At 36.7% G+C, this 15,904-nt stretch overlaps 1 protein-coding gene across 1 annotated transcript; it reads right to left on the reverse strand.

Annotated features, from left to right (window-relative positions):
* Positions 1–215: 215 nt before the first annotated feature.
* Positions 216–15,401, reverse strand: LOC121739201 (WASH complex subunit 5). The gene is made up of 11 exons (XM_042131553.1): positions 15,225–15,401; positions 15,045–15,147; positions 14,785–14,976; positions 14,454–14,665; positions 12,949–14,363; positions 11,542–11,801; positions 11,267–11,394; positions 10,784–11,179; positions 4,160–4,374; positions 1,152–1,302; positions 216–862 (listed from the first exon to the last, which is right to left on the reverse strand). The coding sequence occupies exons 1-11, from the start codon at positions 15,344–15,346 to the stop codon at positions 721–723; spliced, it is 3,336 nt and encodes a 1,111-aa protein (XP_041987487.1). The 5' UTR covers positions 15,347–15,401; the 3' UTR covers positions 216–720.
* Positions 15,402–15,904: the final 503 nt, after the last annotated feature.

Genomic DNA, 15,904 nt, shown 5'->3' on the forward strand with positions numbered 1-15,904 from the left:
CGGTAAGACAATTTGGGGCTGGATTGCTACTGAATTATTGTTACCAGATGCTGGAATACAATTATTCAGTGTGTTCCAGTGGATACTGTTGTACTTACATTATGTAATTATTTTGTTATCGTAGCACCTCCATTGTGGGTATCGCAGACACAATAGATTTTCAATTGTTACAGCAGCCTGCTGCTGGGGATCGATGGGTTAAATGAAACATTATATCATAAACAATAGTTTACTTAGAAAATATGACTTATAAATATATTAGAGATAAATAAATATTTTATTATTTAAAATTGTTTTAACATAAAAATTTAAAATTTTATTAGTTATTTGCTGTTAAGGTGACATTCATGTCAGGAGCAATTTATGTCGGTTCTCCGATCCTCGCAGCAAGTGATCTTCAAAAAATTAATTAAAATGCTACTTCGTGACCTTGCTATAAAATATATAAATCCTTGTTATTATCCCTGTTAACTACCACTTTCGAGAATTTTCACAGAGGTAATTGTTCGTCTTATGAAAATGAAGCTACTCACAAAAAATTAGCTTGATAGTACTAAAAAAAAGGTGTTCTAGGGGAACCTAGACTAGTCGCCCAGCATAGTGAAGGAGACGAAGTAATATCTCCCTCTCTCCTTTCTCTACCTGCTGCGAAAATGTAATATGTATGTGTGCCTTATGTTTAATTCCAACTTCTGGACACTCGGTATACAACCAGCTATTTTACTTTGATACAGACTGCGTAAGTAAACTCAAGGGGAGCTTAGACTCGAGATTTGAAAACGAGTAGTTGAAAGTTTCACAGTACATTTGTAACACTCGAATTATACAAATGTTGTCCAGATTCGATTCTGAAGATTTTACTCTGAAAATAATAATATGAGTTAGTTAATTTTATTCACACATATACCTACAAAAAAATCTATACATAATATCCTACCTTCTAGCGCGTAAGTGTAGAGTACTTAAATATATTTTTAAATAACGATTGAGAGAGAGGACTATATGAGACTATACTTTGTGTGTTCTAATCTACCAAAAAATCGGCCGTGAGCTTAAGTACCTATTCGATATAAGGTTAAAATATAGCAACTGATTAAATATGATTATCATGTTTTTATAATAATAAGATAAGGTATGACTTTAGTACTTACTTATTCATTGTTACCACTTGAGCATATTTACACAAGAAGTCTAAAAACACGTCGAAAGACTGTGTATGGCAGTGCCGAAGCAGCGTGTAGCAACCAATGAGTAGAGGATATCCATCAATGTTGTCACCAGTTCTTTTACTTATTAAGTCACCTAGAAAGGTTATAAAACATCTGTAGTAAAATAATAAAATAAAACACCGCTACTTCTTATTATAATTTAGATGCTGGATTCAGTGCCGTAAATAGGACGGCGCCACTGGTGCCCAAGCACAGGGCGTAGACTCTCATGGGGGGCGCAAGAATGGCCAGACCAGACAGATCCTTATTTTTCGAATTGCTCCCGATAAGTTCCCGCTGCGCCCCAGAGATGTTTCCACATGTAGTAAAAAATATCCACAGCCGAATATAATATTAGAACCTCCTCCTTTTTGGAAATCGGTTAAAAGACAAAGGTGCAGTTATATAGAAGCTCGCACAGGGCGCAAAAAAGGCTATTTACGGCACTGGCTGGATTTACGAATTAACAAAACGCAATTTAATCAAGTTTCTATTACTGGATAGACTTTACTGATAATAACCTCATTATTAGCTAGATGCATTTGAAATCCTCTTTTTTTCATTTATAACTTTTTTAACCCCCGACAAAAAAGAGGGGTGTTAATTGTTATAAGTTTGACGTGTCTGTCTGTCTGTCTGTGGCATCGTAGCATCCAAACGGGTAGACCGATTTTGATCTACTTTTTGTTTTGTTTGAAAGCTGACATGATCGAGAGTATTCTTAGCTATAGTTCATCAGCCTGCTCAGTGCTGGAAGATCGCGGTTCATCTGGTTCATGAAGGGCCGATTAGCTACTTGCAGTCGTTTGGTTGTATTTATATTTTGCATTCTAGTTCGTGACATTTATGAATATATACACATTGACGGAAAGTTGACCTGGTGCTGCAGCATCACCTGGTATTCAATAGGATACCCAACTCCTCACGAACTTAGAGCAGAGGTTTCGTGTTTGGACGACAACTAGTAAGACGGAGATAAACAGTAAATATTTGCATTACTAATGCTGCAGCATCACCTGGATTGTATAGGAACCGAGCTCCGTATGAACCGAAAGTGGAGGTTCCATGTTTGGACTCATATTGACGGCCTCATCCAAAAGGACATTCCTAGATGGTATTCATTGGGATATATAATCCTGTTGATAGGAATTATTCTGCACTATAACCAACACAATTTTAAAAAGCATGAAATTAAATTTAATCAAAAGATTAGAAAAACCCCGCCAATCAACTTTAAAAAGTAATGTCAAGGTGTGTGACTTGGCGATACAAAATGCAAAAGACGCTTTTGGCGGTCCCCCGACACACAGTAACGACAATTATGGACTAAAATATCACTTTTCACTTAGGAATTATTTAAACTTAAAGTCAGTAAATATTATTTCATTACTTTGATTGGCGGAATGGCGGGGTTTCTTTTTATTTTTTTTTAATTTATTTTAAGATAAGGGCCAAATGGGCAAACGGGTCACCTGATGGAAAATAACTATCGTCACTATCGTCGCTCATGGACAGTTGCAACATCAGAAGAGCTGCAAGTGCGTTGCCGGCCTTTTAAGAGGGAATAGGGTAATAGGGGAGGGTAGGGAAGGGAAGGGAAGGGAATAGTTGAGGGTAGGGAAGAGAATAGGGTAGGGGTTAGGGGATTGGGCCTCCGGTAAACTCACTCACTCGGCGAAACACAGCGCAAGCGCTGTTTCACGCCTGCGTTGCCTGGCTTTTAAGAGGGAATACGCTCTCTTTTTGAAGGTTTGCAGGTCGTATTGGTTCAGAAATACTGCTGGTGACAGTTCATTCCAGATATTTACAGTGCGCGGCAGAAAATTACACGAAAAACGCACGGTAGAAGACTGTCGATCATCAAGGTGATGAGGATGGTATATTTTTCGCGTGGAATGATGGCGAAAAGATGCAGGAGGTATGATGAGACTTTCTCCAATGAATTCTCTATTTTAGACACAAGTTCGTTTCGACTATCAATAACATTTAGCCGAGAAATATGGGGAAGCCGGTATGTAGGGCATTACCAGCTGTACTATCAACTGCACAGCAATGAATGCCGTTGGCAAGGGCGTCGCCAGCCGATGGCGCAGGGGGGGGGGGGGGGGGGGGCAAGTTGACTTTACCTACTACAATTTATACTTTTCTTATTCTCTATATGTATATGAGAAAAGTAGGTATGAACTGTAGGTAAAGTCGACAGCACATGAAGCTTTTCACTTGTATTACGAGCCTTTTGTTTTAAAATGAAATAAGGGGGCAAACGAGCAATCGGTTCACGTGATGGAAAGCAACTACCGTCGCCCATGGACACTCGCAGCATCAGAAGAGCTCCAGGTGCGTTGCCGGCCTTTTAAGAGGCAATAGGATAATAGGGGAGGGTAGGGATGGGAAGGGAAGTGAATAGGGGAGGGTAAGCAGCTGCCCCTCCCTGCCCCCCCTAGGCGACGCCCTTGGCCGTTGGTCTGTAACACACAGGCGATAGCACACAGCCCTGAGGGACACCAGCATAACACGCTTATTTGTGAGTGACCTATTTCAGAGTGCGTAGACTCTGCCTAATAAGTTGGTTTTATGAATGAACAAGAGTAGACTTTATTAACGATCATGTTCTATCAGGGAAGTTCACTCATTGGCAGATGACAGACCTGAGTAATTTGGTTGCGTTACGCAAATCCAGCGGATAGATTAAGACTAGAGCTCGACAAGGCTTTAAATGAACGTGGCGGAAAAAGGAGCTTACGCTGCCGTCATACAAAAACGCAATTTCTGTCAAAATTTTGACAGTTTCCCTTTACATGCAGCGCCCACGTTCATTTACACTTTACATGCCTTGTCGGTCTGTATTGAATTGACATAACTCGACCAAATGACGTAGGTCCGCCATCTGCCTATGAATCAATTTCTTCGATGATACAGAGTCTATTAAATATTATATGAAATCAATTTACCAGTGGTGGTACACAGTTGCAACTTGGATAACTGAGATATCAGAACTACCGCTGCGGCACGACCTACGTCGGCGTTGGCGAATTCTGGCGTATTTCTTGCGTAGACCTTCTCGAATGGTTCGTTTATGCCGCATCTTACTGAATACTCTTTCAGTTCTTTTAGCATATCCAATGGCACTGATGCAGGGGACTTCTTGATTTCATTCAATAGTGACCTATAAACGGGAAAAGTATTTACCTAATAGGGAACATGCAAATCTTATATCTTTAAACGAGCAATTCTTGTGTGGGGACACAATATATTGTATATCGATGTGATCATGTGTCGTTATATTATATCGATGTTCGATGCATGTGGTGAACAAACATGTGAACTAAACAGAGTGTTCTTGGTGCAGCAACTCGTCACAACAACAGTCGTTTGCGTAATAAACGTAATCCAGTTAGCACAAGGATTTTATTTATGAACACTCATTCTAGTTACCCTAACGTAATAATATAGGGAGTAACGAATACCGAGCGAAGCTCGGTCAAATTATAGCTAGTAATATTAATAAGTATAAGTACTTATAGATAAATATTTTAAAAGGGGGTTCTAATACGTTAACTATTTCGGGTTTTAGATGAAATTGGAAACAATAGCTTTACTTATCTGGGTGCACGGTAGTGCCCCTGCCAAAACGAGCTAAGCGAAGCGCAAGGGCACTATACCTACCTTTTCTGGAAACATTTCGTCGTAATTTTGAACCCTCGTAACTTTGGTTTGGATAATGCCAGATAGTTCATATTTTTAACCCCCGACAAAAAAGAGGGTGTTATAAGTTTGACGTGTCTGTATGTCGGTCTGTCTGTCTGTCTGTCTGTCTGTCTGTGGCATCGTAGCATCCAAACGGGTGGACCGATTTCGATCTAGTTTTTTTTGTTTGAAAGCTGACTTCATTGAGAGTGTTCTTAGCTATAGTTCATCATCATCAGCCCGCTCCGTGCTGAAAAATCGCGGTTCATCTGGTTCGTGAAGGGCCGATTAGCAACTTGCAGTCGTTTGGTGGGCTTTATTGCATTCTAGTTCGTGACATTTATGAATATTCACACAATAATGGAAAGTTGACCTGGTGCTGCAGCATCACCTGGTAATCAATAGGATACCCAACTCCTCACCAACTTAGAGCAACGGTTTCTTGTTTGGGCTCATTTGAATTGCGACAACTAGTAAGACGTAAATAACCAATAAATTTTTGCATGCTGCTGCTGTAGCATCACCTGCATTATATAGGAGCTGAGCTCCATATGAACCCAAAGTGGAGGTTTCATGTTTGGACTCATATTGACGGCCTCATCCAAAAGGACATTCGTAGATGGTATTCATTGGGATATATTAATATGATCCTGTTGATAGGAATTATTCTGCACTATAACCAACACAAGTTTAAAAAGCATGAAATAAAATTAAATTAAGAAATTTAAAAAAAAACCCCCGCCAAACAACTTTAAAAAGTAATGAAATAATATATTTTACTGACTTTAAGTTTAAATAATTCCTAAGTGTAAAGTGATACTTTAGTCCATAATTGTTGTCAAGGTGTGTCGGGGGACCGCTAATGTAGATGTTTGATTTCACATAACATTATAGTTTAAGGGTCAGTTCACAGCGAACCGAATCGAGACAATCAGTGACATGGCGATACAAAATGCAAAGTAATGAAAATGCAAAACTGTTGGCGGTCCCCCGACACACCGTGACAACAATTATGGACTAAAATATCATTTTACACTTAGGAATTATTTAAACTTAAAGTCAGTAAAATATATTATTTCATTACTTTTTAAAGTTGTTTGGCTGGGGTTTTTTTTAATTTCTTAATTTAATTTTATTAAGGGGCTCCAATACGCGAATGACCTTGGGCAAACGAGTGTTTCCACACCCCACTTCAGTACCTCACCCCCGCGCCATTCGCAATAACGACATCTAGTGCAATATCGAACAATCAACACAACGCAGTCTAAAATACATATTTTAATGTAAACAAAAAAACTATTATAGACAGTTTGCCTATTTCACAAAAGTATAATGAGTCATGGTAGCGCAGGTCAGCAGCATTAATTTATTTGTTTTCAAGAATTTTGATTATTTCACTAAAGTAAAGGGATACACACAATATCAACACCAGACACAAGAATAGACTACACCTCCCATACTCCAGAATAAAAATGTTAAATGAAAGCCCATATTACATGGCAGTTAAAATATATAACCGTTTACCAGAAGAAATAAAAAATGAAACTAAATTAATTTCATTTACGAGAAAATTAAAAACTTACCTCATTAAAAATTGTTTTTACTCCCAGGAAGATTTCTTCTCTAAAGATAATAATTAATTAGTTGTTGAAAGATAACAAAGTTCATAAAATATATTACTACCCATATATTATATAGATATATACTAGTATAGTTACATTATAATAGGAAATATTGTTAGTAAAATAAAATAAAATTAAGATACTTACTCATAACACTTCGCATTGTTAACATAATATTGTAAAAATATATTACATATAAAGTATTTGTTCACAATTTTTAAGCAAACGCCTGCACAAGGTACTAAGTCTTAACTTACAATGTTTGTATATTAATTACTTAGTTTGCAAATAAAATCTTTGAATCTTTGAATCTTAATCAACATACAATATCATGATTCTCAGGTGCCTTACTCCCGAAACTGATTTCGATTTCAACGGTTTTTTGACATTTTTTAGACATATTTTAGATGGCTAAAGTGTCAAAAAACCGTTGAAATCGCAAATCGAAATCAGTTTCGGGCAGCGACCACTTAGCCTCTAGATATGTTTTGATTTCTCTTAACAAATTATTGTGCCCATATGCTGAGGTAAGCGACGCGGGGGGAGAGGTAAGAAATGCATTACGATTGGCCAATTCAAATTCGCGGCATGTCATAAATCAGAACTAGTGATGGGAAGTACGAGAAGCGCCTGTCAAAAGAAATAAAAAAAACCAGTACATATTTATTTTAAAGTATAGAATGAAGAAAAGACTTTTATTAATTGTGGCAAGCTTCTAAAAATATACAAAAACGTCTTCGGATTATATTAAAAAAGTACCTATACTTACCATATATTTAAAATATACTTTTTTTACAAATTATATAATATATACTTTTTTTAAACTTTTAAAGGGCAAAAATTCTAAATAAAAACTAAATAAATTATATGATTTTTGCGAAACTTTTATCGTTTACGCAGCACAATAGGAAAAATCACCCGATTTTGAAACATTCTTCATTGGTGCTCCGCTCCTATTGGTCTTGCGTGATAATATAATATAGGCTACATAGGATATATAATAAAACCTTCCTTGATTAATACTGAGAAAAACTTTAAATCGGTCCAGTAGTTTCTGAGATCAGCGCGTTCAAACAACAAACAAACACTTCAGCTTTATATTTATTATTAGTATAGATTATTTGACTTGCTAATTCCGCCACATGATTTCTGAGTCACAATAAAATTGATGGAAATTTATTTCTAAAAATAGTTGTTCGCCAATAAAACTGCTTGAAGTTTTAGTGACTAAAAATCTTTACTTGGTTACTTTCTTTACGCTTTCAAGATAAGATTTCATGATTACTTCGCAACGCCGACAAAAAACAACGCTTTGTGATGGGTAGATAGTAGTAATACTAGTAGATGGATGGTTTATCCATATTTCTCTTACTAAAATTGGCATAAAATTAAATTAAGGAATTTAAAAAAAAACCCGCCAAAACAACTTTAAAAAGTAATGAAATAATATTTACTGCCTTTAAGTTCAAATGACTCCTAACTTGTGTAAAGTAATAATTATTTTAGTCCATAATTTGTTGTCACGGTGTGTCGGGGGACCGCCAAGTAAACTAAAACCTACAACCGCCAAGTCGCTGATTACCTATCTCGATTCAGATCGCTGTGAATTGATCCTTAACTTGTTAAGTGAAATTAAACATCTACATTAGCGGTCCCCCGACACACCTTGACAACAATTATGGACTAAAATAATTATTACTTTACACAAGTTAGGAATCATTTGAACTTAAAGGCAGTAAATATTATTTCATTACTTTTTAAAGTTGTTTTAGCGGGGGTTTTTTTAAATTTCTTAATTTAATTTTATTTCATTCTTTTTAAACTTGTGTTGGTTATAGTGCAGAATAATTCCTATCAACAGAATCATATTCTCATGATTACCATCTATCAATGTCCTTTTCGATGAGGCCGTTAAAATGAGCCCAAACATGAAACCACCACTTCGGGTTCATACGAAGCTCGGTTCCTACAGAATCCAGGTGATGCTGCAGCAGCAGCATATAAATATTTACTGTTTATACGCAAGCGCTGTTTCACGCCGGTTTTCTGTGAAAACGTGGTATTTCTCCGGTGGAGCCGGTCCATTCGTGCCGAAGCATGGCTCTCCCACGTATAGTTATACGCTATAAATTATAATCATTAATCAGTTGTTTAACAACAGTTCTACTCAAAATGACTTGAGCATATCACGCTTTGTTTCGATTTTCGATTTAAAAAAATATACCTCTGAAAGATAGTTGGTATCACATCACTAGTGGCGCGTGACGATAACGGAAGAAAGGATGAGCATTACTAATTTGTATTTGATAGAAAGGGATATGACTTATGTCAAATGCTTTCGTCATGGATTCAGACCAGTGTAATTTGAGCTCTGAATAAATTGATTCGATGCCACAGATAGACAGATAGACAGACAGACAGACAGACAGACAGACAGACAGACAGACAGACAGACAGACAGACAGACAGACCGACAGACAGACACGTCAAACTTATAACACCCCTCTTTTTTATCGGTGGTTAAAAACTAAGGAAAAGTAACTACGTCAAAAAACATGCTCCACAATACTTGTCAAAAAAGTGGTGCGCCCTAAGAAAGTGGTGGCGTGGTTGCGTTCTCACGGCGCGTGCTACCACGAGCCGCGCCGCGCCTGCTCTAGCCACGCGCCGTGTGAAGGGGTGGCGCGGCGCGGCTCGTGCAGGCGCGTCCCGATCCGATTAAAGTCGGTAACTACAAAAGCGCGGCTTGAGCAAACAGGCGAGCACGAGCCACCCCTTCTCACGGCGCGTGATATCACAAGCCGCGCCAATCCGACAAAAATACAAGTAAAATGAAACTTTATTAACACGGTAATAGATATCATTTTGCTCTAAGTCACTTCGTTAAATAAGTAAATTTTAATGAAATGCAACTTTATTCACTAGGCAACTAGGTTGCATTTCAATCTATGTCGCTAATTTTATTAAATTAAGACGTGTAATTCATTTGTTTGATAACAGATGCGGCTGCTTGGCGGCTACATCGCGCTATAGCTAGCACCCTTCGTGCTTGGCTTTATTATAGGTGATTAACTAATATGAAACTCTTTTCACTTACACTCATTCTCGGTGTAGAATTATCACGCCAGAGGAATTTAAGTCCCAGGGTGGGATACCCTGGGGGCTGGGACTAAATTCCTATGGCGTGTATTGGTCCTCAAATACTGGTGGCAGTTCATACCCGAGTTTTACAGTGCATGGCAGGATGTAACGCAAAAAATGCACGGTGGAAGACTGCCACTCACCAAGGTGATGAGGATTGAATATTGATAATGTTATATTTTTTGCGTGGAATGATGACGAAAGCTTGCAGGATGTACGATTCCGAACAATAATAATTGCTCAAAACCTTCCCAGTTCCCCGTGATGCTATACTACTTTGATAATTAATAATAATAATATTTAATATATGTTTCTACTCGTACTGGTGGAAGAATGACGCTTCTGTTCGAACTTCGAGCACAACATCACGAAATCCGTCTGTACGGCTACCCTGGGACTAAAATCGCTCTGGCATGATAATTCTACAACTCCAAGAGTGAGTGTGAATAGAAATCGTTTCATACTAGTTAAACACCTTATACCTATACCCATCCTATACCTATATCAAATATCTTCGTGCTAGCTATAGCGCGATGTAGCCGCCAAGCAGCGGCATCTGTTATCAAAATAAAGGTATTAAACTTAATATAATAAAATTTGCGGCATAGATTGAAATGCAACTTAGTTGCCTAGTGAATAAAGTTGCATTTCATTAAAATTAACTAATTTAACGTAGTGACTTAGAGCAAAATGATATCTATTATCGTGTTAATAAAGTTTAATTTTACTTGAATGTTTGTCAGCGTGGCGCGGCTTGTGATATAACGCGCCGTGAGAAGGGGAGGCTCCGGCTCGCCTGTGGCTCGTGCTCGCTCGTAATAGCTGGCTTGGCGCGGCGCGGCTTATGATATCACACGCCGTGAGAAGCCAGCTTTAGGTACACATTTCAATACATTTGCAATATTTAGGTGACCTTGAGCGGTACTAGGCTGACGTTACATGACAGATCAAAAGGAACCAAATTTAAAACGGTAATAGTATGGGAGTTACGATTCCTTAATTTTTTTTTATTCGTAGGTACTTATAGATAAATATTTTAGAAGGGGGCTCTAATACGTTAATTATTTCGTGTCGTAGATGAAAGTGGCAACAATAGTTACACTTATAAATAATTATTGTGCTTACTCATTTAAGGTTCGTAGTGAGGATTCCAGGTGAGCCGAGTCAAATTTGCAACACGTGTTTAGTTGATATCCTATGTGTTTCCTCAGCAGCTGCAGTGTACCCAACAAGAGTATTACTTCTGCCATATTCTGGTACACTTTCTGGTTTTTAGCAATAACTTGTTCTATTTCAGCCATGTCGACATTACTGTACGGGATTTTGTCTTGATTTGATCTGAGACTGGTCTGGATATGTTGCAACTGATTCTTGATCATATACCCATACAACGTGTCCAGGCCATGCAAGCCGACGACACCTATCGCTTCATTCATTTTTGCAAATGTTTTTGTGTTCATCACTTCTTTGTGAGTTTTAAAATCGAACCAGGCAGCGCAAACATTAATGTAAACACTCGACCTGCAAATAGTTATTATTTATTTATATTATAACGACCCTTATTTCGACTTTGAAATATATTACTTAAATAAAACAAAGAGGGGAAACCTGGAATCCACTATTTGAGTTATTTGTCTAGCAAGACTTCCCATAAAACCAGCTGAAGGTCCATAGAAGCTTACACCTTTTCTTATACTTATTTCCTTGGTTACATTTTGGTTGATTATAGTAGAAACCTGCAATATTTGTGAATAATCAGGATAACTATTATTCTAGTTCTTTAAATATAAATGGGACTTGTTCATGGCCCATGACTTTTTTCATGTCAGTTGATCTCAAGATTTTGACAAGTATATTATTAGTTTATAACAATATTTACCTACCTGCTTCTGCCAGATCCTGAGACCGTGTATATTAATATAGTCTTGGATATATTCTAGGGACCTTTGATACCCGTCCATGCTTTCGGCGAGTTTCTGAAGTCTGCTCTCCAAACTTACGGATTTTTTTGTTTGTGGTTCAAGAAATTCAATAAATTTCGTGTTAATATGTCTATCGAGCTCTTTTAGGAGGCCTTCCTCTAACAGTTCGGCAGGATCCACTCTAATGACACCGACTAGGGTAGACCTCATGTCTAGGATGCCTGCAAAAAAAAATTCATGTGTCAAGATTTTGTCAGTTCACATTTAAAACTTTTATTAAGCTGCCTTCAAAAATGGTTTGTATGTACATACATAAAACTCTGCGTTTTGCCTTTTTATGTAAAAACTAATTGTACTTATTTGTAGAGGTCGTACATAGCTTTAAGGTTGTTTGATAGAAATAGGATAGTGCCATTTAGCTCTGCTCTGAGGCGAGGTGTGAGCGGCCAGCGGGACTGGTATGCGCGAACAGTAGGGTACGAATTAACGAACCTACACTGCAGCGGAGCGCCGAATCACACGATGACACGACACGTATTCCTTAATGTTCATAAATCGAATTAGTCAAACTGCACTACGCAGCAGCGGAAATGCAGTGTACCGTTCCGTTTGTATGGTAGGTAGGTAGCAAAGACTATAGTTTTTAAATTTTAATAATGGTAATATTATAGACTGCAGTCATAAAATTGTGGTCGCCAATATATGATCATATATAGGATCCAATATATATGATCATTTGATCATAACTGCATATTACATTATCATATTTCATTGATCCTATTTTACGTCATATGTGGTTTCAATAGCCAATGGAGAGCACTAACACTGACAGGTATTGACGTCAGGGTTACTAGATCTCAGAAAATTCAATTTGTCAAAAGACATCGTCATATTTAATATGGCTTGTTTTTTGTTATTTCAGCAAGATTATCCAAGTACTTATATAATTAAAAAAATAATTACATTACATTATTTGAAACATATTAACGTACAAGAAATTAAAAACTTTTTTATATTAAATAACTGGCAACACCTATTTCTATGACCGTATTGGATCCAATCTCTCAGCAAATGTCAAAAATCTATGATCAAGGAAGAAATGAATCATATGTCTATATTACATTATCCAATATCATTGACTCAATGATCTCGGATCCAATATATATGATAATCTAATATCCCCCTATGTTAACTTTGAGAAAGTCTTTATTAAACAAAGGTTGGAATATTATAATCTACAAGGCACAACTTACTTAACGAAATATAGGAACTTCTGATAAAATTAAAATCACCTACTGGATATCTGGCAACCCTAACTGCAATCTGTCTTTTAATGTTATGCGCGATCTATAACAAAGTGTTATTTACCTGCCGTAAAAGTAGACACAGAATGCGTTAACCTGGCCACCTCCATCCTGTCCTCCATTTGGGCATACTCCCTTAACATATCCTTGTCTATCCTCGTAGGTAGCTCCTTGATTGTCCAAGTTTGTAGATCAATAATCTTTTCAACAATATTAAATACCATTTCCGGTATAATTTGTAAAACTTTTTGAATATAGTAAATTAGTTCATTGCTATAATATTGAGAGACAGATACCAAATCTTCGCTTTGCGCTTGATTGATTCGAAGTAGAGGTATCTCCATAGCACTCGCTAGTTTGAGAAACAGTGCTCTGAGTTTACTGGTTACAGCTGGATTCTCTTTGATATTGTTTTGCATGTGAACTGTATATAAATCTATAGTACACCAAGCATAGCTGAAGTCGGCTACTGTTTCCATAGTGATAAGTGAATCTTCTTTCAACAATGCAGCTCTTAGGACATTTTTGAGAGCATCTTTACTCTCTGTCAAGTATTGGAAGACTGTGGATGTGCTCTTTATGCCATGAAACTCTTCCACCTCTTCCAACACCCTAATCAGCTGTGTGACTTTCTTAATCGATTTCGAAGTTGGTTCCTCTAAAGATGAAATTTGCTTGGCAATATTTTGAAACCACACTGTCAACTTTTCGTTTTCACTCACTTTGGCGAAAGGTTGAGAGCCAGTGAATAATTGAGACAAATTATTGACAGCTTCCATTGCCATATTTTTATTAGTGTTCCATGATTCTATTCTGCTATCAAGTAATCTTTTAAGATATTCTCTTATTTTAAGCTCCAATTCTGCAGTACTGACTAGCAACTCTAACAGTTTTAACGGATCATAATTGCTCTCCTTTATGACAAGCTCCTTGAGTTGTCGGCTCTTTTTGTTGTTATCAAAAAATATAACATCATTGTTGTGTAAAATCAGCCACCTAATCACATGATTTGCATTCAAAATTACATTCAGTATTTTGTTAATATTATCCAATACAAAGTCATCACTTAAAGTGCCTTCTTTTAACAAGTGGTATATTTTACTCAAGATTAAATCCACCGAATTTCCCCTTTTGCTATAAATTTCTTTTACCCCTTTGGAGTTACAGGTGTTGTGGATGGAAGTTTTTGCGGCCTTAAAGTTTTCCCAGTAATCAACAACATTCATTGTAACACCCATGTACACTGGAATAATCCAGTTGCTTGGGAAGAATTTGTCAACAATTTCCCTCATCTTGACTGTGTCTGAATGTAGGTAATTGGGTGTAAAAAATAAACACACAACAAGCATACTAGACTGAGTGGCGAGAGCGGAAGCCTGATGTTCAGGTATTGTATATACTGATAGTTGATTGTAAATGTCTTCAGATCTTAATTTTCCAATCACTTTCTCAACAAAATCAGAATGAATGGGTATGCGGCTGAAATAGAAGTTTACACAATTATTTGAAGAAAATATTACATTATCGTGCAACTCAAGTCAAATTGTTGCTATAACTCAATTTTGGTACCTGAAAAATTCAACAGGGTAGTCTGATGGCCTTTTCCCATGGACTTGATCATAGCCTGTGTCTCTTAGTAGTTTACAGACATCATCAACATTTGACTGAGACTGGTTGGTGCTGTAGCGATAGAATGCCACAAGTAATCTTTCTCTTACGGGGCCAGAAATATAAAGATCACACACAAGGAGCATTGCCCCATATAAATACAGAGATTCACACTGGAATTAATAGAAATTATTTTAACCTAAAATTCATTGTTATTGACATAAACATAGTGAGACCTGACAGAAATAGTACTTATACAAAAGAATTAAAGATTTTATTTGTTAATACTAACCAGTAGTTGTTTGCCTTCCACATCTTTCATAACTATTTCAATTGTTTGCTGAATAAATGCCCCATCATGTAATTGTTCAACGAAAGAATTAAGATCAACAATATATTGGTATATGTTTTCAAAGAGAAGATAGAACCTTGTTATTAATTCTAAATGCTTCTCTTTCAAGTCATCATCCAGGTCATGTAGTTTCTAAAATAATCAATTTAATGTAGATTTGAAACATAGACGGTACGGTTAAAACTGTTTTAGTTGCTTACGCTGTTTGAAGTAATCTTCTTCTCTTGGCTATCAGATATTTTGAAGTAGCTAAAATCCATAATAAGGTCATGGTATTGTTGTTGCAGTTCCTTTGTATCAAGGCTGTAAAATGAAGATATATTTCCAATAATTACATAGAAGATTTTAAATTTAAAGGATATCTCAAAATAAATACATACAAGAAAACTTTGGGTATGTTGTCTTTCAATCTTAATATTTCTGCTAGTATAGCGTTTCCATGAGACACTAGTTTCAGAAGATTTTGTGCACACAAATTGTCTTCAGCTAAGAAAACTCTCATGGTGTTATTGAAATACCAATTAAATAATTTTTTTGGTAAAGTTTTGATTTTTAGATTTTTTCTTTGCTTGCAAATGTCAAAACTCAAAACCATCTCGAAACCATTGGACTTAATAAAAAAGAAGAAGAACCATTGGACTATAGTAAGGACTCAAGTCTCAACCCACTTTTTGCACTTAATATCTTGAATTTTTTTGCAAAATATTTAAAAAATAAATGACGGTAAAATGTGAACTATTATTTAAATTATGTTGAAATTATGCAATTCTTTGTTTTGTTAACTTTGTGCTAAAGAAATTCAAGCTGAAACTTCAAATGTCAGTAACTCAAAAGTAGGTAACTTTGTGTGGGTTGAGTCCTTTCTGCTTATCTACGTCCAATTACGCCCCCTTTTGCAACTTGTCAAACTAATTGTCAAACCAGTCAAACAGTGGTCATCTGTGCAGTGGTCAAACCAGGTGGGTGAAACTTTCGAACAAAAAAAATTGGATTCCAAAAAACGTAGCAACTAAATTAAGTTGGATAATCTGTGCAATTTTTAAGCAAGATCGACTGTGAT

Source organism: Aricia agestis, chromosome Z (genome assembly GCF_905147365.1).
Source record: "Aricia agestis chromosome Z, ilAriAges1.1, whole genome shotgun sequence".
In the NCBI taxonomy this organism is placed as follows: Eukaryota; Metazoa; Arthropoda; class Insecta; order Lepidoptera; family Lycaenidae; genus Aricia; species Aricia agestis.